The sequence below is a fragment of the Thalassophryne amazonica genome, chromosome 5, assembly GCF_902500255.1.
Source record: "Thalassophryne amazonica chromosome 5, fThaAma1.1, whole genome shotgun sequence".
NCBI classification, from domain to species: domain Eukaryota; kingdom Metazoa; phylum Chordata; class Actinopteri; order Batrachoidiformes; family Batrachoididae; genus Thalassophryne; species Thalassophryne amazonica.
In genome coordinates this window covers 5,232,700-5,257,738 of record NC_047107.1, presented here as the reverse complement: position 1 = coordinate 5,257,738, position 25,039 = coordinate 5,232,700, and the positions used below count along the sequence as shown (strand labels likewise).

The 25,039-nt window shown below is 41.4% G+C and overlaps 1 protein-coding gene across 3 annotated transcripts in view; it reads right to left on the bottom strand.

The window, feature by feature from the left end:
- The window catches only part of rnf10 (ring finger protein 10), a 70,419-nt gene that overhangs the window by 12,111 nt on the left and 33,269 nt on the right, over nt 1-25,039 (bottom strand). For all 3 annotated transcript variants that reach the window (XR_004560603.1, XR_004560604.1, XM_034169672.1), the window contains exons 4-9: nt 15,188-15,278; nt 14,885-15,069; nt 12,176-12,312; nt 5,244-5,398; nt 2,559-2,690; nt 2,250-2,484 (exon numbers count right to left, since the gene is read on the bottom strand). Coding sequence is in view for 1 of the 3 variants with exons in the window: in XM_034169672.1 (XP_034025563.1) it covers nt 2,250-2,484; nt 2,559-2,690; nt 5,244-5,398; nt 12,176-12,312; nt 14,885-15,069; nt 15,188-15,278 (935 nt within the window). In the remaining 2 variants the exon portion in view is untranslated. The remainder of the gene's footprint in view (nt 1-2,249; nt 2,485-2,558; nt 2,691-5,243; nt 5,399-12,175; nt 12,313-14,884; nt 15,070-15,187; nt 15,279-25,039) is intronic.

The window sequence follows — 25,039 nt, the reverse complement described above, 5'->3', positions numbered from 1 at the left end:
ATACTCCACAGAAGAAGGGTTTGTTTGTTTTTCTCAACACAGGTCACGTTCTCAGAAAAAGCGTGTTTCATGTCAAAAATAAAGCCAAAAAAAAAAACAACAAAAAAAAACATTTAAGTTAGCTGTATTATTTGACGAAAAACAGAAGGTGGAAATATTTTGACAAAAATCTATATACAAACGCTGGGTTTGTAGCGCTGAATTTCACTATCAATACGCTTGGTTTCAGTGCGGAAGGTTCCGGGTTCAAATCCCGTCCCTGCCACATTTCTCCATGTAATGTGGAGTTGTGTCAGGAAAGGCATCCGGCGTAAAACCTGTGCCAATTCAACATGCAGATCCACCTTGGATTTGCTGTAGCGACCCCGAGTGCAAACAAGGGAGCAGCCAAAGGGACTTACTTACATGTACAGTATAAATAACTGCATCACACTTAAAAATTTCAGTCATTGTAAACACATTTTAATTGCATGAATAGAATTAATGGACACGTCCCTGAGCACTGGATGTTGGGTCGCTGAGCGGTATGAGTGCTGTGGGCTTTGGGGCTCGCCGTGCCTTTTCCGCGTTCTGGACCTGGGCAGATTAGTCCGTTTAATATTAATTTTGGTGACATGTTTCTTCGTCTTGCAGTGTTCTTCCAAGGTTTTGTTGGTGAAATCCAAACACAGCGTGCAGAGAGCTTTACTGGGATGCTCAACCTTGCAGACAAATTCACCAAGTCTTGCCTTTTTCACACCGGGCCTATTTTGAGTTGCTTCATGTGGTGTCATGACAAGGCAGGAATGCCTGTGTCAGGTGCGTGCAGCAGGGGGGCAGAGAGGAGGTGAGACCGCAGAGGAGAACCTGCAGCCAGACTGTGCACTCTGATTTCTCTTCTAGTTTATATTTGTTTTTGTGCAGGTCTGCGTTCTGATTTCTGTTATAGTTCATCTTTCTTCCTTTGACCGCGAGCTGCGTGCGTGTGCACCAAAACAAACTGTCCATGAGTAAATGTGGAGATGTCTGGAGTTCTACTTGATGTGGACATGTCCTGTCTCTAGCAATCAGTCTGTGAGCAGGACTTACGTTATTTTTTGTCCTTTAACACAATGATGAGAGCGAGGAACTGCCTGTAGCCAGCCAGTTTTTTCTTTTAATTGTTCATGTGCGCGCGTGAACGAACTGTCCGTGAGTGGACTGGAGATGTCCGGACTTTATACTGGATGTGGACACGTCCTGTCTCTGGCAATCAATCAGTCTGTGAGCAGGACTTTTATGGACTTTATTTAAACACATCTGGTGAGAGAATTTTCGAGCGAGGAACTGCAGCAGCTGTCAGGCTGCAAGCAGCATTTTTTTCCTGTGCTCTTTTTGAGCATGTAGTTTTACTGCATTGTGTACATGGTATAAAACAATCCTTGCGTGATTTATACATCGGTAACAATGGAACACAGCAGGAATCAAATTGGCGCCGGGTAACGCACTGTGGGGGCGTGGCTTCTAGTCACGTTGAGTACCGTTGCTTTGCCCTGACTTGCGCTGAAACCACTTCCTTTCTGCGTCCTGTGCTCGATGCAGAAAAAACTTAAACATGTTAAATTTTGCCGTCCGAGTCGCTTCGTCCTTTGCATCCCTCCCGCTGTTGTGGCGTTGAGCTACATCGTCTCAGCACTAGGTTGCATCCATGTGGCAACTCGAAGTAGGCCCGTGCGAAAGGGGCTTTTGTCCACATCGACCTCCCAGTCCAAACATGTCCACTTGAACCTGTTTTTTTACACCACTACTGACGTCTTTAATGCGGTCTTCGCCCAATCTCTCTCAGTAATTTTGGCCATGTTGAAGTCTTAGCTCGACAGCTAAAACTTGCCGAAACTCAAAATGTCCACATCTAGGTACTTTCGTGACTTCAGATTTACAGAGATTCTGATTGGCTGAAAGTTCGCTGTTGAAGAAAAAGTAACCAATGACGTTGCACATTTTAGCTTGCAGTTTCGACAGCACCATTATGGCTCCCAAGCATATGAGGAAAGATTTAACTCGCACAGGTGACCCGCAGTGCACCACCTCCAAAATTTTTCTCAACGGATTTACACTGAAAAACTCTGAAATCCGTGGAAAATTCTCATCTCTGCATAGTACCACAACCTGAAAGATTTTTTTTTTTATTTTTTTTTTAGAATTTACCACACCCTGCAGCAAGACGACATCTGAATGTTTTGGCCATGGAAGACCGGTTTCCAGCAGACATCTGGATGGAAATTGCCCACCTTGGTAGAAGTAGTAGTATGGTCCGTGCACTGTGCCGGCTGCAGGCTGGTCTGGCACAGACTGGCTGGGTGGGCTGCGGCCGTCCAGCTGTGGCTCTGGTTCTGCATCGTTCTCTGTAGGTTCCTCCAGCACACTGTCCAGGACACCAGCAGGAAAGTCTGGCAGCTCTGCAGCTGCCTCCTCGAGGAACTCCTCTACCTCATCATCAAAAGCAGAGGAGTACTGCAGCAGAGGCTGAAGACAACACCCAGAGTGAGTGCAGGGGCACCAGCAACACACAAGGTGGTGAAAACAGTCTTCAAACTCACTTTGGTGCTGCTGCTGGTGGTCGTCACCACTTCATCCTCAGCAGAAACAGTTTCTTCAAGAGTCAAAGAGGACAGTTCAAGGCCGTCTGCTGCTCCTGGCAACTGCTGATTCAAAAGCTTTTCCTCGCGTTCCTGAATTAGAAAACATACAGTGTCAACATGAAGCCAGGAGAAAGGAGGGGGAAAAAAAAAAAAAGCACTAATGGGATTTACAACAGTTGAGAAGGATCGAAGTGCAAACATTTGTCATCTTTGAGATTTAAAGATCAATAAATAGAACTCTAACACTCCTCAGATAAGACAATGAGACATGTTTTAAAATGAGAATTCAATTTTAAGATGCAAACTAAACTTTTTATAAGTTTGTCCTGCTGAGTGCCTTGCAAACAAACGGAAGGTAAAGCACGCCAGTCGCTCTGTTGGCTGCACACAGGGACACAAAACTCTGAATATCGATGTGAACAATTTCATTTTTGATTAAAGTGCTGCCACAGCAACCATAAAGTGCTGTGTGTGGTGTGTTTTTAACCATTTCACTGCAGGTTGCTTTCTCAGCGAGGGACAGTACAACGGAGGACATTTCTGAAGATAAATCATGGATCTGAACAGACCAGAGATGACTTCAAACTTAACGCTCTATGCTGCTTTACTGTACGTAGTGTGACAGATAGATTCTTTATTGTCATTGTAACAAGTACAACGAAAGGTAAGATTTTCAGTGCAAATACGAGGTCTGTTAGTATCCGACCTTTTTATTTTTTGCAAAAACCATATGATTTGAATCACGTGTGATTACCTCAGCCAAGCTTGAACCTTCGTGCGCATGCGTGAGTTTTTTCACGCCTGTCGGTTGTGTCATTCGCCTGTGAGCAGACTGTGTGAGCAGTGGTCCAGCCCCCTCATCGGATTTTTATTGCGAGTAAAATGTCTGAACGATTTGGAGCTTTGCTGCATCAAATTTTTCCAGAAACTGTGATAGACCTCCAGGTGGACACCATTCGGAAAATTCAGATGGCTTTCAGGGACGATTTTATGGGATCACTCAAATTAAGGAGTGTTACAGCCGGTTTAAAGACCGCCCACAGCGTCTGAGACCACACTCCGAGCGGCGATCAACAGGCTGAAACGACCAGATCATTTCCAAAGTGAAGGCTGTGTTGATCCGGGACGTCGTCTGACTTCCACAGAAATGGCAGAAGACGTGGACATCAGCACTTTTTCAGCACATTCCACTGTTACAAGAGTTTTTGTCATGGAAAGCGGAGCGGAGGAATGCGCCACAGAGCCGCGAATGGCGCGGGACAAAAGCACCTCTGTGTTGGTCTCACAAGATGGCTTTTGGTGGCTTTTCAGTTGTGTGACTATCTGAGAAATTGTGGATGAGCTGGACATGCCAGAACATGTCCTGTGAGGCTTCATCACGCCGTTGCTTTGCGCCATGCAGCTCCGTCCCAATGCGCAAATTCCTCTACACGTCTGTCTCAATGTGCCGAAAAAGTGCTGATGTCCACGTCTTCTGCAATTTCTCTGGTAGTCAGACGACGTTCTGGATCAACACAGCGTTCAGTTTGGAAATGAACGGCACATTCCACTGTTACAGGAGTTTTTGTCATGGAAAGAGGAGCGTTATATTTTTTTGTCATGGAAAGAGGCTACACCTTGTCCAATATAACTTTTTTTCATCCAATATTTCTCTATGTTGGACTCCTTACCATCCATCAATTGTTATGTTCTCCACCCCCCTCCCAAATTAAGCAAACAAAGTCAAGTAAATTAGATCAATTTATTTTGTTGTGAACAGCATATGAATGCTTCTAAAACGTCAGAAGCGTGCTTGTCTACCTTCTTAGTGTTTTTGGCATCCTTGGAGTTCAATATTTCCACCAGTTCCTCCTCTGAACTCAGCAAACCTCACTGGCAGACGATTCTGCTGTTGTTGACATGTTTGTTGCCATTTTCTCAACCAGCGTCTGTCAGCAAGTTCCTGACCTCCGCTACTTCATTAGTGATGTCATCTCATGAATAATTGTTTGCCGTGCTCTGATTGGCTAGCTGTTGGCAGTAAGCTCTAATGCTATTGGTCAGAGGGAAGCAATCCAATATAACTTTTGGTCCTAGCCTTTTTGGATCCAACATAACTTTCTGGCACCAAGGATGCCAAAATACAGGTAAATGATGGACAGAAAGGCTAATCTGTGATTGGCTTGCATGTGCATTAATTACAGCTGAAACACGGCGTTTGGTCCATACAAAGAGTCTGTTCTGAGCCGGGCTGCATCAGAGTGGCTTATCAGATAGAATTTAGCCTTTGTGTGGATTTTCAGCAAGAAACTTCAAAGACATGTTTTAGGGACCTCTGAGATCTATATAAATCTATATAGATATAGATCTATATAGATCTACATAAATAAATGTTATGTGAGCTTTGAAGTTAATGCATGCTCCATTTAGCTATGGAAATCTATCAGTGCCTTTCAAACATTCTAACAGTCACTGCATGTGCACATTTTAATATATTTAGAATGTTCAGCAAAACTTCTACTGCAGACCCTTTTCAAAGCTTTTGACAAACAAGCTGTGAGAATTAGATTTATATTTACACAAATGTGTAATAAATTAATAAAGCATGCAGCAGCAGGCTCTGCCAATATCAGTGTTTCCTGCTGACCATGAATGGTTCTTTACCTGCAGCAGACACAGCGCGGTCTGGATGAAGCAGGCCTGAGCGTCGTCCTCTTGACTCAGTTGATCCTGTAGGACGGCCTTCTCCTCTGCAACCAGGCTCAGCACCTGAGCCGGGGAGGTCAGCAGCAGCTTGGAGTAAGGACTCAGACAGGCATCTTGAAAAGAGAAAATACACTGACGTTAAACTCTGAAAAACTATTTTTCTGTTGCCACAAAGCAAAGATTTTGTTCCACCAGTGAAGGTGACAAAATGCCTTAAGAATAAATAAAGGTTTAAAAATGATTTGTAAGTGTAAGATGGCACTTCACTGTTAATTCAAGAGAGCAGTTGGCTCAAACTGAGGACCTTGTCTGAACAACAGAACAGTAATTTGTTTCTATTTGCTTGCCTTTTAGCTGAAATAACTCTTTTTAGTTTTTGGATCACTGTGCTGAGAAAACAGGAAGCTGAAAGTCAATGGACAACGGATTCTTCTTATTGACATTTAATAACTAACCAAATCAACACATTAACATCTTACGAAAAAAGTCATTTCTAGAAAGAATGTAAAAGCAGTCAGACTGAAATCAAATCTGTTTAAAGACGGCACTCAGAACAAGGAAACTACTGTTTTTATACACAACACCAGCACAAATGATATCAGTTTATCAAACCATAATCAAAAATCAATTAATAAAATCAGCGGGCTTTCACATCCAGGGATGATGGAGTAGAGACGTTTGGTTCATGCTCCTGCTACTTTTTTTGAAGCCAATTTGTGCTTTTTATTCCTTCCTTTTGATTCACCAGACTTGTTAGTCCTTTGTTTTTTTTTAACTTCTCAAACAACCAATGGCTCCTAAACCGGCTAAAACAACTCAAAGAGGTGAGTTGGAGGCTGCCATGAGTAAAGCCGATCTGATAGCTGCGTTAGCCGAGCATAAAATTTCCAAAATCAGGAAAGACTTCAAAAAGATTAGCATTAAACTGGACAGGCTCCAGGAAACCATCAACAGCCACGGCGGCTGCTTGACTTCACTGGAGGACAATGCGGAGTGTCTTCATCAGCGTTTGGAGATGGTGGAGAAGCGCTGTGGGGGGCTACAATCTGAAATGGAGAAGCTAAAAGCTAGGCTAATCGAGCTCGAGGGGAGAAACCAGAGGAATAATGTTTGTGTTATCGGTCTCTCAGAGAATATTGAAGGTCCACAACCAGGGACGTTCTTCTCACAACTACTGCAGAATGTATTCGGGCATGAGACCTTTCCCACGCCGCCAGAGTTGGACCGTGCATACTGGAGTTTTTCCCTGAAACCGGGCCCCGGGGACAGGCCATGGCCTGTCATCATCCATTTTCACCAATTTCAGCACAAGGAGCTGGTCATTCGGGAGGCCGGAAAAGAGCACAGCTCATGCACTGTAATACTCCCATTCAATCTGATGAAGATTACACCCCTGAAGTGGCGTCGCTGTACAGAATGGGCCTGAAACCTGCATTGTGGGACATGCGTGGCACTCGGCTCTGTAGCTAAGGCCGAGAAGTTTATTCAGAGCTCGAACGACTCTTCTTAAAAAGGCGGCTTTTGAAGCCCCTGGGACACAATACTAGTGCCTTTTTTTCCTCAGTGGTAGCTCCTTGCTACTTTTGTGAATTAAACATTTAACTTTATTCAGGTATTTGTGTTTTTTTATGTTAATATTGCTGCAAATTGTTCACTGTGCACGTTTCAAATTTTATTTTTGACTTGAAATCTTCATATCTGAGTGGGTGTTTGTTTTTCATTTATAAATCACCTGCTGGGCGGGCCAGAGAATTTTATTCAGGTTGTTAGCATGGAAGCAATCCAGTTACCCTTACCAAAAAGTAGTACATGCAAGTATGTTTCAAGTATACTTCCAGTTTACTTTTTATATACTTATCAATACTATTTTTTGGTAAGGGTAGCTAGGGAAGGTGTGCTGCTCGTTCCAGCAGCTATTTTCACCGGGTTGTTTTGGGGAGGGAGGGTTTTTACTGTCGCTAATGAAGAAGCTTTTTTCTCTTCTTTTTTTTGTCCAGCCAAAACATTCTTGTTTACACAACTTGTCACCTCATAACATATTTCTGTTCTTTCATCAGTGTAACATGATGAGTAACCTAAAAATTGTGACCTGTAATGTCAAAGGCCTGAACCATCCTGCAAAAAGAATAAAGGTTCTCACACACCTGAAGAATGTGGATACAGGAATCGTTTTTCTTCAAGAAACATCTGAGGGACCCTGATAGTGTGCGGTTCAAGTGTGGCTGGGTGGGGCAGCTCTTCCACTCAACATTTCAAGGTAAAGATGGGGTGGGGGGGTTGCATTATTAATAAACAAAAGCACAATTTTCTACCAGTCAACTATAGCAGATACCAATGGCTGTTATGTAATGGTAACCGGCAAACTAAATAATCTGGATGTTATTTTGGCAAATATCTATGCCCCTGCTTTTTTCCCCCACTCATATTTTTAGACTGCTCCCTAACCTAAATTCAAATCTGCTCATTATGGGAGGGGATATTAATGTGTCTGGACTGGTCGTCTGTTAACCCTCTGAGGTCCGAGGGCATTTTTTCGGCAGTTCACTCGCCTGGCATAAATGTTTTATTATTGCTGTTAACAGCTCTCCCTGCATCCAACAATCAAGTTTTATGTCTCTTTTTGTCAGGGTAACCTGTACTTTCAAAGCATATATGCTATAGTCGTGTTTTATAAGTGTAATAAAGATTTACAATCAGAAATAAGAAAGGGAAAAGTAAAGCAGAAAATTTTCCACACACATTTATTCAAAACACACAGCAAACTATAAACAACTGTTTTGACACTTTATAAAGGTAATTTGGGCTCTTGTGTGAATGACTATGCAACAAAAAGGTTCAAACAATAAACAAATGCACATTTTGAACAATATACAAAATGGTGTATGCGTTTTGTTTGTCTTCATCTCAAAGCAATTTGTCTGCTATTACACAAAGGTCACATCACAAACTTCTGTTTTAGAGTGTTCTGTCCTGCTCTGAAAGCAGCTTTCACACTTTGGTTCCTTACATTCTGAGGAGCAGCCCCTCGCTCCATTGATATGGTAAACAGTGCTTTACACCGGAGTGAGAGAGCTTGCCACAGGCTTATCCAATAACATTCACAGGCAAACTAGTGGAGCAATCCTGATACTCTCACACTGAGCACGTGAGATTGTCAGAGGCCCTCTGTCTGCTCACTTTCACTGATCGCTGTGCGTAATGGCACAGGGCGCATTGGAGCCAACAGCCAGATGGCTATTCAAACGGGCCAACGAGTAACAACTGTACAGTCTGATGTTTCTGCGCATTTTGTTCTCGAGATAGTCTTGTTTGGCAGTTAACTTTGTGTCTTTTTTATAATAAGTATAATAAACCAGTAAGTATAATTTATAAGTAAGTATAATAAAAGTCTGTTCTCCCTAAATTTCTTCACTTTTTCCAGTGTCTCCCCATTTTTTTTTAAACCAGCTATGTATTTTAAGAAATTGGATTCAGCCATCTCAGCCTATGTTTGGAATGGCAAAAAACACAGTTAAAAAGGGAGAGCTTACAAAAGTCTAAGCAGGGGGGCGGGCTGGCACTACCCGTTTCAACTATTGGGCGTGCAACTTGTGCTGTCTATCTTACAACTTTAGTGACACTGGCCCCACCTGGCTAAAGATGGAAAAACACTTTTGTAGTCCTGGGTCTCCATCCTCCTTTACTGGTGCATCACTACCCCTGTCCTTTGATTCTACAAGTATTAATCCCATAGTTTACAATTCTTTGAAAATCTATTCACAACTCAAAATATTTTGGGCTGCAGCAGATGAGCCTCTCCAGTCCAATCTTGTCCAATATCCTCTTCCCTCCATCACTGCAAGATGCTACATTTAGCATGTGGCAATGTAAGGGTTTAAAATATTTCCAAGATTTTTTTTTTTAATGAGGGCATATTTGCGATACTGTTGGAAAAGTATGGCCTGCCAGCTTCTCATTTCTTTAGATATTTACAGGTAAAACACTTTATTCTAGGGCTGAAACGATTAATCAAGTAATTCAAATAATTCGATTACAAAAAATGTTTGTTCAAATTCTTTGCCTCAAAGCTTTGTTTAAAGCTGTAGTACAGGCCTGTAGGTGGCGTCTGTAGTACAGCACCTGTAGACATGCCCATAACTAATGTATGCTCTTATTAAGCTTACATTAGTAATTCTGTTCTGAAGCTATTCTGATACATATGTTTTGGACTTCTCCTAAAATCTAACTTTTCTGGAAGGACATTTATGAAGCACTTCCTACTGTGCTCGCAACTAAAGTAACCCCACACCCATTACTTTTGCTTTTCGGGGTCAGCGCTGAAGGATTGGGTTTACCAAGTGGAGAGTGGAGGTTGTAGAGTTACTGCCTTTTCAGTTCTCTTGGCCCGTCATCTCATCCTCTTAAAATGAAAGGAAGCTGCCCCACCCACCGTATCACACTCGATAAAACATGTGCTGTCTAATTTAAAACTTGGAGAGAAAAAAAAAAAAAACATGTGTAATGAAGGGTGCTGAAAAGAAATTTTATAAAGTTTGGAAGCCGTTTTTGATATTTTTTGACCAACCATCAACACAGGTGTGGGAGTAGTTTTTGTTTAATTACTTTATTTTTTTTAGGATGATTTTGATTGGTTATGTGCATTTATTTATGTTTCTGGTTATGTGCATTTATTTCTTATGTTTCTTCTCTTTCTTGTTTACATATAACTATGTGCCTTTAAAGTGACAGTAAGTCCACATGCTCTTTATTTTAGGGTGGCGTTTTTTGTGCATGTGTATTTTTTATTGTATTTCTATACTGTATAAAGTTGAATAAATATATTAAACAAATAAATCAGGAGTCATAGTGGGCTTGATCAAGGCGCTCCATCACACTCCTCTTTAGAGGCACCACGCTGACGGCACAGCGCTTCATGAGCGTTGTTAGCTTATCAGCAGCTCCATAGTACAAGTTTTGAAAGCATATTAATGTTCTGCTGCATCTTAAACAAACACCAAGTTTATTTCTGTGATACACCTTACCAGCCAATCAGGGAGCGCTTTGCATGAGTACAACCCCCCCCCCCCCCCCCCCCCGAGTACATGCCCATTTTAGAAGACATATTTTTGCATACACCATTTGTTAAGTATTATGAGGATGGATGTATTTTTAACATCTAAAAAACAGCCACCAGTCTTCCATCCAGATCATTCAACCAAAATAATGAGTGTTCTGAGACCTAACTCCTGGATTAATTTAATTGAATTAGCTTATAATGCGCCAAATCACAGCAAAAGCTGTCTCAACCTGCGTCTTACGTAAAACAAGTCAACATAAAATTGAATAAATAATTAAAAATGAATAAAAAATTCAAATACATAAATAAAAACAGAAGTAAAAGAATAAAACAAAAATAAAAACTACTCATAAGAAAGAGAATAAAAATAGGTTTTGAGTCTCGACTTAAAAATGTCCATGGACTCAGACTGCCTCACGATCGCAGGAAGACTGTTCCACAGGGTGGGTGCACGATACGAAAAGGCTCTTTGACCTGCTGACTTCTTCACCCTGGGAACACAGAGAAGTCCCGCATCCTGTGACCGCAAAGCCCGGGCCGGCAGATAGAGTTCCACCAGATCAGCCAGATAAGATGGCGCCAGTCCATGAACAACCTTATAAGTCAATAACAAAACCTTAAAATCTGCTCTCACAGAGACAGGGAGCCAGTGCAAAGATGCCAAAATGGGTGTGATATGTTCAGACCTTCTGCTACGTGTCAGAAGTCTGGCAGCAGCGTTCTGAACCAGCTGAAGACCCCTAATGCTGGACTGTGGTAACCCTGAAAATAGAACATTACAATAATCTAGTCTAGAAGAAACAAAAGCATGAATCAGGGTCTCAGCATCAGCCATAGACAGGATGAGGCGGATCCTTGCTATATTTCTCAGATGGAAAAAAGCAGTCCTAGTAACATCCCTGATGTGGAGGTCAAAAGACAACGTGGGATCAAAAATTACCCCAAGGTTCCTCATTTTGTCCATATGATGTATGACACAGGAATCCAGGCTGAGCGCCAGCTGGTCAAACTGATGCCGATGTCTCGCTGGACCAAGAACCATCATTTCAGTCTTATCAAAGTTTAAAAGTAGGAAGTTACTAGACATCCAACTTCTCACTGATAGAAGACAGTCCTCCAGGGATTTTATGGGAGTGAGATTTCCCGCAGTTATCGGCATGTACAACTGGATAAGCATGTGCAAGACTGGCATGATTGGGCAGGAAGAATTTACCCCCCCCCCCCCCCCCACACACACACACACACTCTTAACTCCAACAAGTGACCTCAGTTTGGGTGTTTGATTAAAAACATTTTTTGTGGACTGGGTGGTGATTTTCATAAAAGGTCACTTGGGTGCAGATTTTGAAATTGCCTGAAGTCACCTGGGTAACCACGGATCCAAGAGTGGACCAAAGTTCAATACCTCCGACTTTGTGCCATGGTCTTAACATACAAAACGCAAACATTTCTCAACATTGCTCCCAATAAGTCAAAATTTCACACACACTGGAGAAATGTTGGTTTCTTAGAAAACAAAAGGAGAACCCATATGGTTCTTTTTCTGGGTCAGGCTCATAACTTCTAAATCACCACTCATAGCTTAAAGTGACGAGTTATGAAATAAGATTCTGTATCAGCAGATGTTAAATATTAAATTACTCTGATCATGGAGAAAAAAAAAAACGAACGAACAAAAAACCCAAACAAACAAACACCTGTTCATGACATCTCTAAAATAAAATACAGTAATGTCAAACAAATGTGCATCCGTTTTCCTTGTTTCACAAAAACAGTCAGACATTTATGTAATTGTTGAAAGTGAGGCAAATACCAAGACATTTGTGTTTCTCACCACCAAAGCGAACTGGTTCCTCCACTTTCACCCATTGAGCACTTGGCATGGCCACCACAGCGCCCTTCTCCCTGCGCATCAGCCGCATTGCGATTATGTCACCCACGGCATACTGCCTGGTCTCCATAGCAACCACACTAAGAAGAAAGCATGACTGTAAAACCAAACTAACTAAGCTATGAGAACATCAGTGTTTTCTGTGATTAGTAGGAGTGTCAGTGTCACAGACATGTTTTTTTAAAACCACGGATTGGGTCATTTTTCAGATCAGCAAATAAATAAATTAATAAAAAAATTACTTTGCCTTCTATTTTTAAAGTTGCACGGCCTTTCAAATTTCACTAAACAAAAATTAGCTTCTGCTGAAATCTGAGCAGTTGAAGATGCGTGTGTTGTGTGATAAAAAAATTACAGCTCATTTTAATGAAGAGAACATATTTATCAAAGGGGAATTTCATAACAAAAATTTGTATTTGTCTTTTAATGCAGTCATGCAGACTGACTGCAGGAGGAAAAGTGCGTGCGCATGCCTGAGGTTACGTGTGACCAGACACACTTGTTTGATGTGTGTTTTTGCGGGGCGTGCACAATAACACCGAGAAGACGTCCTGTAAATCACTTCAGAGGCGTTATCTTGTTTCAAAAACAGCATTTTTAGATTTAGTACGTTTTATTTCTCACGAACTTTTACAAAATGTGCACCCAACAGTATTCACAGCGCTTCACTTCTTCCACATCATTGTTACAGCCTTATTCCAAAATGGGGTTTAAAAAAAAAAAAAAAGTTTAAAATTCACAATAACAATGTGAAAGAAGTTTTTTTTGTTTTTTTAGATTTTTGCAAATGTAAAAAACAGAAATGCCATGTACGCAAGTATTCACAGCCTTTGTCATAAAGCTCAAAACTGAGCTCAGGTGCCTCCTGTTTCCACTGATCATCCCTGAGATGTTTCTGCAGCTTAATTGGAGTCCACCTGGGGTACATTCAGTTGACTGGACATGATTTGGAAAGACACACAGCCGTCTACATATAAGGTCCCACAGTTGACAGAGCACAAACCAAACATGAAGTCAAAGGAATTGTCTGTAGACCACTGAGACAGGATTGTCTCGAGGCACAAATCTGGGGAAGGTACAGAAACATTTCTGCTGCTTTGAAGGTCCCAATGAGCACAGTGGCGTCCGTCATCCATAAATGGATGAAGTTCAGGACTCTTCCTAGAGCTGGCTGCCCATCAAAACTGAGTGATCGGGGGAGAAGGGCCTTAGTCAGGGAGGTGACCAAGAACCCAATGGTCACTCTGTCAGAGCTCCAGCATTCCTCTGTGGAGAGAGAAGAACGTTCCAGTAGGACACCCATCTCTGCAGCAATCCACCAATCAAGCCTGTGTGGTAGAGTGGCCAGATGGAAGCCACTCCTTAGTAAAAGGCACATGGCAGCCCATCTGGAGTTTGACAAAAGACACCTGAAAGCACCAACGCTTCCCATCCAACCTGATGGAGCTTGAGAGGTGCTGCAAAGAGGAATGGACAAAACTGCCCAAAGATAGGTGCACCAAGCTTGTGGCATCATATTCAAGAAGAACTAAGGCTGTAATTGGTACCAAAGGTGCATCAACAAAGTACTGAGCACAAGGCTGTGAATACTTGATGTTAGGGGTGTCGGAAAAAATCGATTCCCGTCTGAATCGCGATTCTTATTTATTACGATTCAGAATCGATCCAAAATGTCCAAGAATCGATTTTTTAAAAGCATTTTTTAAACATAATCTTACTCACTCGCTGCGTGTACTGTTTGTCAGGCAACGGCTTCTGTATTACAGCAATCCCGCGAGGGTGGGGGGTCCGGCGTGCTTCAAACACTCATGAGCTGCAGAGTTCAGTGGCTGTAGCATAGCATGGCGGACGAAGAGCTAATTCAGCCAGCACCGTCTTTGCTGAAGGCAAACGTTTGGGCGCATTTTAGATTTTATTATTTGCTGCGTAAGAAGGAGCTTGACATGACTTACGCAGTGTGCAGAATCTGCAAAATGAAAGTACTTTGCAAACACTTCAACTCTGCAAGCCCACATGCTACGCTATGACCCGGAGCTAAAAGGAGCGGAGCAGCGGTATCTGCCGACTACTGACCAGCACTTCGCTAACCTGCCAGCCAACTCCGAACGAGCAAAGCAGATAAGTAAATTTACATCTAGAATCACTTGATTAACCTTGTAAAGCTGCATTTTCTTAAACGTAAACATTTTTTAAGTAATTTAACTATTTCTCACAGCTGTTTGAATCGAAAATCGATTCTGAATCGAATCGTCACCCCAAGAATCGGAATCGAATCGTGAGTTGTACGATTCACATCCCTATTTGACGAACATGTGATTTCTTAGTTTATTTTTATTAAATTTGCAAAACATAAAAAAACAAAAAAAAACAAAAAACTTTGTTCACATTATGGGGTGTTGTGTGTGGAATTTTGAGTGGGGAAAAAAAATGAATTTACTCCATTTTGTAAAAAAGGCTGTAACATAAAATGTGGAAGAGTGAAGCACTGAATATTTTCTGGGTGCACTGTAAACCATGGTTCACCGGTGGCTGATCCATGATCTGTTACACCACCCATAATTAGTCATTTGAAACTCAGTAATCCTTGACACGTCTGGAACAGAAAACTGAGAATGAGTGGAGCAACCACCTTGAGCTGCAGCTAGTCCTTACCTCTTCAGGTCAGTGGTGTGAACAGCCTCATAGCAGATGGGACACTTAGCACAGCTCCTGTCGTTCAGAGACAGATAGTGCAGCATGCAGGGCCAGCAGAAGATGTGTCCACATCGAGTGATCCTGGCAGCCACTGGAGAGTACAGGCAGATGGGGCAAGACGGCATCTCATGACTGCAGATGCGCTGAAAATGTGTGCAGAAACACAGTCACTGAGTGTCTCAGTAAACAGGACTACGTCCTGCATTCTGATACACTGAGCACTAAAAGGCAAACAGTGTTCTAAAGCTTGCAGAGCCTCACCACTTGCTGCACACAGTCCCAGTTAACCAGAGTGTCTGGATCAGTGAAGTGAGCCTTGTAGTCCTGGTCATCACTCACAACAAACTGGCAGCTGCAACACACACAGTCAGATAACCTCCTTTATTCTGCAGAAATAACAGCTGACAAAACCAAAGAAGAGTGTGAAACTACACAAAGGCCACATGGCAGGGATTCCCACTGGAGACCTTTCTGAAAATTACAATATTTGTTGCATTCTGGGAGATGTTTAGTGGTTCACATGTTTAATGCAGAGACACTGACTGAACTTTCTAATGTTACCCTTAAATACTTTTAAAACGAAAAGAACACTAAAGTAAAACATAACCTCACAGCAAACGGAGAGCAGCGTTTCCCCGACTGCAGCTCATCAGGCTTCAAAAACTACATGTTTAAACTGAAGAAGCATTTGGTTAACATCCCACCAACACTCAACAGGTTATCGGTATAGATTAGTTCATGACAAATTAACATTTTTTGTATTTATTTATTCATTTTTTCCTAGTGCAGGGTTCTCCACAGAAATTATTATAGCGGTGCTGCTGGCAATTATCGCCCGAGGCGGTGTGCGTTGCGAGTCATTTTGACTGGTTTTAGATGCACTGAAAGCAAGAATAGACAGACACTATTAGTGTATCTACTCAATCTTATTTAACTACAGTCCTGTTGTGAATCGCTAGCAGTTAGCATTCGCTAGTGTTTAGCTTTTACAAGCTAGGTCGACTCCCAATCCCCCCGCCGTTACTTTTATAGCTGTTTCGTTTTTCCTGTTTAATACATTTGTTAGTGTTTCAGTGTAACTGCTGTGAATTTTAGGTCAATAGTTTACTCCTGTGTAAATCTTAGGAGTGGCTAGCATTTTTGCTAGCGGTTAGCTTGCGTTAGCTAATTCGACCCCCCCCCCCTTAATACATCCATTTGTTTTTCAGTGTAAATGTTGTGAATTTTAGCTAAGTACTTTAACCTTGTGTTAGGAGTGTTAGGAAGATCTTAGGAGTGGTTTACTCTGAGTTTTTTTTTTTTTTTTTACTGTTTGTACAAGTCTAATACTTCTGCCACTTTTTCAGTGTAACTGCTGTGAATTTTAATTCATTTATTTAGATCTGTGTGAATCTCATGGGAGCCTTAGGAGTGGTTAGCTTATTCATTAATGGTTAGCTTGTGCTTGCTTGGCTATACGCTTGAATTTCCTAGTGCACAAAGTACACTACACCCTCCGTAAATCCTGCGTGATGTTGGAAGATAGGGTGGCTCACTTAGAGAGCCATGTCTGTAAGTTAGAGCAGCTTCTTAGCTCAGTGTAGTTAGATGTTACGGTCTCTCCAGATGTAGTGTTAGGTTGGCTAGCATGCCCATTAGCATCAGCCTAGAAACAAGCTGTGGAGGACGGCTTTCAGACTGCGGCTAGACAGGAAGCCCCGTAGGGCTTGGTGCCTGGCTGTGGTACCCCAATCACACTCGCCACTGCGAGCTATGAATCAGTTCTCTCCCTTGGATTTGCCTGATGTGAGTTCTCTGAGCCCACAAGTGACTTCCACTCCTGTCTCCAGGCTCAAACGCCAGACTTTAGTGATAAGGGATTCTATCACCCGCAAAGTCAGGTTACAAACGCCGGCTGATGCATTCCTGGGACCAGAGCTCCCGACATTGCATCCCACCTTAGGGTGCTGATGCTGCAGAAGGAAAGAGACTAAGGAACATGACATGACATATAGTCACAGTTATTCAAGTCGGCACCAATGATGTCAGGATGAAGCACTCAGATGTCACAAAAATGGACATAGAGAAGACTTGTGACCTTGCAAGAAAGATGTGTGTGCATGGATTAATAGTCTCTGGTCCCCTCCCCTTCCAGGGTACTGATGAGGCGTTTAGCAGGCTGACATTAAATACTGTAGGTGGCTGGCGCAATTTTGTCGACAGCAAGCTTTATTGATAACTGGCCTTCGTTCTGGGGCCGATGTGGCTTGCTGATGCTGGACGGCCTCCACCCTACTGGGGAAGGCACCGCCATCTTGTCTGCGAACATAGACAGAGCTCTACAGGGAGGGTAACATTAGGAATTTACAGCAGGCCACAGAGCAGGTGATTGGACACCCTGCAAGGATTATGACAAATGTGGGTTGGAATCCATTAGCTTAGCGGTGAAAATAGTGCAGAAAATCCACTATGGTCATAGTTCAGTTTATCTGCCAGGAAGTGAAATTCAACAAGTTGAAACTGTGGCCTGCTTCCATAGACGGGTCCATAAAAATAATAGAGGGATATGCTTTGCAAACTTAATCCCCATTACTACATTGGATGATGCTGAAATTGAGGATGGCCCAGTGGTTGTTCCAGCAATATTAAAGATTTCGTGTCTGCTACCTACAGTGTGCATGTCTCAAACCTAAATCTATTTCTAGGCATCTTATATATACTACTGTGGAACCACCCCAAAGTTCAACTGTAAACCCCACTGAGGTCCTTAGTCTGGGTCTCATTAACATAAGATCGCCGTTCTCAAAATCACTGTTTATTAATGATCTAATTATTGATCATCACTTAGATATGATTGGGTTATGTGAAACCTGACTTAAACCTACAGCTGTCCTCCCCTGAAATGAGGCCTGCCCACTAGCACACACATTTTGTCACATCCCTCGTGATACGAAACAAGGCGGGGGTGTTGCTCATTTTTATAAATCTAGGTTCGACTTATTAGCTGTCAGGGGGCACAAATATAACTTGTTTGAACATCTGATTCTCTGCTTTGGGCTGACTGTGCTGGAAATTATTCATCTTTTATCTTTGTTATTATCAATCGTCCACCTGGTCGTTGCTGTGAATTGTGCTTAGTTCAGCTAAGATAATTATAGTGGGTGATTTTAACATCCACATAGATGCTGAGAATGACAGCCTTAACACTGCATTTAATCTATTATTAGACTCAGTTGGCTTCGCTCAAAATGTAAATGAGCCCACCCACCACTTTAACCACACTTTAGATCTTGTTCTGACATATGGCATAGAAATTGAAGACTTAACAGTATTCCCTGAAAAAACCCTTTTTGTCTGATCATTTCTTAACATTTACTTTAATGGACTACCCAGCAGTGGGGAATAAGTTTCATTACAGTAGAAGTCTTTCTGAAAGCGCTGTAACTTAGGATATGTAAGGATATGATTTCTTTGTTATGTTCTTCAATGCCATATACCAACACAGTGCAGAGTAGCTACCTAAACTCAGATAGATTATCTCGTCAAGAGCTTTACATCCTCATTGAGCACAACTTTGGATGCTGTAGCTCCTCTGAAAAAGAGAGCTTTAAATCAGAAGTGCCTGACTCCGTGGTATAACCCACAAACTTGCAGCTTAAAGCAGATAACCCGTAAGCTGGAGAGGAAATGGCGTCTCACTAATTTAGAAGATCTTCATTTAGCCTGGAAAAACGGTCTGTTGCTCTATAAAAAAGCCCTCCGTAAAGCTAGGACATCTTACTATTCATCACTAATTGAAGAAAATAAAAACCCCATGTTTCTTTTCAGCACTGTAGCCAGGCTGACAAAGAGTCAGAGCTCTATTGAGCCGAGTCTTCTTTAACTTTAACTAGTAATGACTTCATGACTTTCTTTGCAAATAAAGTTTTAACCATTAGAGAAAAAATTATTCATAACCATCCCAAAGACATAGCTTTATGTTCGGCTGCTTTCAGTAATGCTGGTATTTGGTTAGACTCTTTCTCTCCGATTGTTCTGTCTGAGTTACTTTCATTAGTCACTTCCTCCAAATCATCAACATGTCTATTAGACCCCATTCCTGCCAGGCTGCTCAAGGAAGCCCTACCATTAATTAATGCTTCCATCTTAAATATGATCAATCTTTCTTTATTAGATGGCTATGTACCACAGGCTTTTAAGGTGGGAGTAATTAAACCATTACTTAAAAAGCCATCACTTGACCCAGCTATCTTAGCTAATTATAGGCCAATCTCCAACCTTCCTTTTCTCTCAAAAATTCTTGAAAGGGTAGTTGTAAAACAGCTAACTGATCATCTGCAGAGGAATGGTCTATTTGAAGAGTTTCAGTCAGGTTTTAGAATTCATCATAGTACAGAAACAGCATTAGTGAAGGTTACAAATTATCTTCTTATGGCCTCAGACAGTGGACTCATCTCTGTGCTCGTCCTGTTAGATCTCAGTGCAGCTTTTGATACTGTTGACCATAAAATTTTATTACAGAGATTAAAGCATGCCATAGGTATTAAAGGCAATGCGCTGCAGTGGTTTGAATCATATTTATCTAATAGATTACAATTTGTTCATGTAAATGGGGAGTCTTCTTCACGGACTAAGGTTAATTATGGAGTTGCACAAGGTTCTGTGCTAGGACCGATTGTATTCACTTTATACATGCTTCCCTTAGGCAGTATTATTAGAAAGCATTGCTTAAATTTTCATTGTTACGCAGATGATACCCAGCTTTATCTATCATGAAGCCAGAGGACACACACCAATTAGTTAAACTGCAGGAATGTCTTACAGCCAAAGACATGGATGACCTCTAATTTCCTGCTTTTAAATTCAGATAAAACTGAAGTTATTGTACTTGGCCCCACAAATCTTAGAAACATGGTGTCTAACCAGATCCTTACTCTGGATGGCATTACCCTGACCTCTAGTAATACTGTGAGAAATCTTGGAGTCATTTTTGATCAGGATATGTCCTTCAACGCGCATATTAAGCAAACATGTAGGACTGCTTTTTTGCATTTGCGCAATATCTGTAAAATTAGAAAGGTCTTGTCTCACAGTGATGCTGAAAAGCTAATTCATGCATTTATTTCCTCTAGGCCAGACTATTGTAATTCATTATTATCAGGTTGTCCTAAAAGTTCCCTGAAAAGCCTTCAGTTAATTCAAAATGCTGCAGCTAGAGTACTGACAAGGACTAGAAGGAGAGAGCATATTTCACCCATATTGGCTTCTTTCTTCTTCTTCTTTAATATTTATTTAATTCATTTAAAAGAAAAAAGAAAAGCAGAAATAAAGCATCACAAAACACAGAATGAAAAGGAGCAGAGAGAAGAACAAGTCTTATGTCTTCATTGGCTCCCTGTTAATTCCAGAATACAATTTAAAATTCTTCTTACAAGGTTTTGAATAATCAGGTCCCATCTTATCTTAGGGACCTCATAGTACCATATCACCCCAATAGAGCGCCTCGCTCTCAGACTGCAGGCTTACTTGTAGTTCCTAGGGTTTGCAAGAGTAGAATGGGAGGCAGAGCCTTCAGCTTTCAGGCTCCTCTCCTATGGAACCAGCTCCCAATTCAGATTAGGGAGACAGACACCCTCTCTACTTTTAAGATTAAGCTTAAAACTTTCTTTTTTGGTAACGCTTATACAAGTAGTTAGGGCTGGATCAGGTGACCCTGAACCATCCCTTAGTTATGCTGCTATAGACTTAGACTGCTGGGGGGTTCCCATGATGCACTGAGTCTTTTTATTCACCTCTTTTTGCACTCTGCATTTAATCATTAGTGACTGATCTCTGCTCTCTTCCACAGCATGTCTTTTCCCTGATTGTCTCACCTCAGCCCCAACCAGTCCCAGCAGAACACTGCCCCTCCCTGAGCCTGGTTCCGCTGGAGGTTTCTTCCTGTTGCCAAGTGCTTGCTCACAGGGGGTCGATTTGACCGTTGGCGTTTTTCTGTAATTATTGTATGGCTTTTGCCTTACAATATAAAGCGCCTTGGGGCAACTGTTTGTTGTTATTTGGCGCTATATAAATAAAATTGATATGATCTTTCTTTAACTTCTGGATCTGTTCCTAAATGTTTAAAATCTGCGATGATTAAACCTTTACTTAAGAAACCTAATCTTGACCCTAGTGTATTGAAAAACTATTGCCCGATATCAAATCTATCATTTTGCTCTAAAATTCTGGAAAAAGTGGTCACAGCAGCTCGTGGACTATCTTACTGAGAATAATCTCTTTGAGCCACTGCAGTCTGCTTTTAGAAAATATTCCACAGAGACGGATCTCACTAAAATGGTGAATGATCTCCTGCTTGCAATGGATTCGGACACCACTATGGTTCTGGTGCTGTTAGAAATCTCAGTGCTGCATTTGATACCGTGGATCATCACATTCTACTTGAAAGACTGGAAAATCACTTTGGGATTACTGGGAGTGCCGTTGGTTGACGTCATACTTGACCAATCGTTCTCACTGTGTTTTTTACAGTAACACTACCTCTAACCTTAGTGACATGAAATTTGCGGTTCCACAGGGGTCCGTCTTAGGTCCCCTGCTTTTCTCCCTTTAAATACAGTGAGGAAAAGAATTTGAACACCCTGAGGTTTTGCAAGTTCTTCCACTTAAGGCACTTTTCTACTTCACAAAAGTAGCACTACTCGGCTCGACTCTACTCGGTTTTACTTTTACACTAGGGTTAGTATCTGGTTCCGGGTGCTTTTTTTAGTACCTGCTCAGAAGCGGTTCCAAGCGAGCCGAGCCGATACTAAAATGTGACGTCAACAGGCTGCCGGCCACTGATTGGTCAGAGAATGTTGTCACTGGACGAGTCATGAGTGCGCCGTCCGAGACGAAAATCAAAACCCGCCATTTTTAAATAGTCACAGCGGCGTTACAGCAACCGTTCTTTCTTTCCTTTCACTGCGTTTTGTTTTGTTTTTTTTTACTCGCACAAAACCACACCGTGGTCTGTGGATGATTTACAGACGTTTGCGTTTGGCCGAGGAGAGAATACAGAGAGGTGGATGAAGCGATCCGAAATGAGAAAATCTCCCAGTCTTTGGCCGCGCCTGGCTCACCGGACATTACAGCAACGCAGAGAACAGCTGAAAAAGCTTAAAAGTGATTACAGGACCACAACGACCGGAGTAGGTCGGACCGTAAGGGCTGGAAATGGTTCGACCGCAGGAACGCTGTTTACGGACACCGAACGGCGAACACCTGGAGGCAGGATGACTGCGACTCGGCTTTGTTAGAAGCGACAGATGGTGTTTTTGTGTCTGTAGTCTGCTTGAAAGCACCGTTTAACATTACTTATCCCATTGGTGGGAAGCACACTTTAACAAACTAAGATTGCAAGTCTAAACTTGTGTTAAAGTAACATCGTTGTCTCATGTACACGGGCACAGTGAGCTAGCTGATTGCTAACTAGCGAGCTAGCTAACTCCGTGCTCCGCTTTAAAGTATTAACTTCTGACAGAAAAACACCTAAAGTCGGCATGACAACAAACGTACATTTGACTCATTTAGTGCCATTACTGTGATGTGTGTGGGTTTTTTTTTTTTTTTGACATGTCGCCATTTTGTGGTTTTGTTTAAGAATCCAGTTCCATAAGCGAGGAGGGTTTGAACACCAGCTTCAACATCTGTATCAACGTCCAGCACCACACAGCAACGTGTCATCACTGGTAAGAATAACGTGTCTCACTTTCCAACTTTCCCAAATACCATATATGCAGGGTGACCCCCCCCCCCCACACCCCACAAAAAAAAAAAAAAACCCAGAACCCATAAATATTGTAATAAATCCCACAAAAGGTCCAGCAAATTTTGCTGGACCTTCTCCAAGTTTCAGTTATCTTGGTCGCTTTGCATAAAAGTCATGTTCTTTCAAAATGATGCTCCAAACGGTCTGATTTGTTGGAAGATAATTTTGAAAAAACTGAATTTTTATCCAAAGTGACCAAGATAAACTCTGGGGAATTATACAGAGACTGAAGGTTTTTTTTTTTTTTTTTTTTTTTTAAACTTGCTTTCCCATTTCTACCTTAAATAAAGGAGACTGTTCCAGCAGGAGAATCTGTCTGTCCATCTTGAGTGATGTTGAGGCTGAAGCTGAACTGGGCCCAGTGTGATCGACATCTGACTGATCCTTGAGGAAGCAACGGTGGTGGAAGCTGCATTTAATCGGGCATATCTTGGCGTGCTGTGTGACCTTGTGCACGCGATGCGTGACCAGGGCATGTGACCTGCGCCCCCAACCCAGACCACAGACACATGAAACTTTTGTAGTTTGTGTTGCATTTTTTTTTTCTTTTTTGTATTTACTCTTTTTGTTGCAGTAAACAATTTGACGCATGTGACTATCATAATTTGTCATTTCAGGCTGAGTCAACAGTAAAAAACATTGTTATTGATGTTTTGGTGCAATGAAGGTTCATTTCTAAGAATTTTTAATTTGGGTTTTTGCCGCTCCAGAAGACACTGCACACTACACCTGGCTGAATCTTTACACAGATGCTGGAATAATCATGTCTAAACTGAGATTTTACCAAATGGTATTTAACATAAAAAGGTTTAGTCACTTCAGTGAAGGCACCGTTACATCAAGGAATTTTGAACAACCAGTTTAACTGTCTGTTTACTTCAATTTACATTTATGACCCCATTAAATGTAAAACTTATTTTACTACTGGATTATGCTTAAACAGCTTTTCAAACTGTTACCCTTTAAATCAGTAAACCTTGGTAACTTTTACAAATCAAACTTACACAAAAGTGGAGACATTTTAGCAAAAAGTACAAACATTTATTCAAAATTCATAGTGAAACATAACATGTATAACATGATGATGACAAAGGTGTCCCATTCTGTGCCATGAACCTTTGCAGCGGTAACTGAGAAAACCATCTGAAACACACACACACACACACACACACACACAGCATACATATTTTAATTGGTGCTGTCAGGTTATTAAAAAAATAATGTAATTGATTACAGGGTTTGTGATTAGTTAATCTAAATGAATCATTTAATTGCAGGTATATTAAAAAAAACTCAGATCTGTGTGTGTTTGGGGCATTTAATCAGGTAAAAAAAAGGATCAGGGTTATTTCTGTTACATATCAAGGAGGTTAAACAAGCTGAAAATTGATCTTAAATTGGGAGAACTGTAAGTGTAATTTGGATGGGTTAAATGCAGACAAATTTCATTGTATTTATGTGTACAATGACAATAAAAGATTTGTGGGAGTTTGGAGGCTGATTCTTACTGCACAATGACACCTTTAATAATTATCTTAATAGATTTCATATTTTAAATTTGATCATTGAACATTAAATCTGGATGAAAAACAAACGTTTTTAATGTGTTATAAGTCTGTTCGAGTTAGTGACGATGTTAATTAATGGTCATTAAAACCGAATTAACATTTTGTGCGTGAACGTCAGTAAACACACAAACTCCCACATTTGAAATTTAACAGTAAGTTATCAAAGCAAGTTACTTTGGTAAAAAAAAAAAAAAAAAAAGTACTGATATTAACACGTTTATTGCTCTCAGAAATGTGTCTTTATTTACAGACCAAGTCACTGACGTCAAAACAAAACGGAGCGTGACTGAAGGCCTGATAGGTGCTGTAATTAATTTAAACTCTTTGACAGCCACAATTTTAATAGTTAATAGCGACAGCTTGCAGTTATTACTTATTTACGAGCTTTACTTAGGAATCTAACAATTAGCTTACCGTTATGCTTTGCCTCTTCATCTGTAGCAGCTTGTATCTTCGTCTTCATCTTCATATTGTTGTATGAATTCCCAAAGTCTTCTGTACTTCTCAAGCGTGTTTTGTCTCACCGCCAACAACTTTCTCTTAAAAACTTAGAGCAGTAAACACACGGAATCCGCCATTGTTTATGTCGCGTATAAAACAACGTCACTGCAGTTTGCTCTGCTGACCCCGCCCACGTTGAAGAGGTACTATTTGCAGTAGAAAAGGACGCGCTTGGATCCAAACCGAGTAGAGCCGAGTAGTGCTGGAGCTTTGTAGTAGGAAAGCGCCTTTACAAATCATGGAGGGGTCTGAAATTTT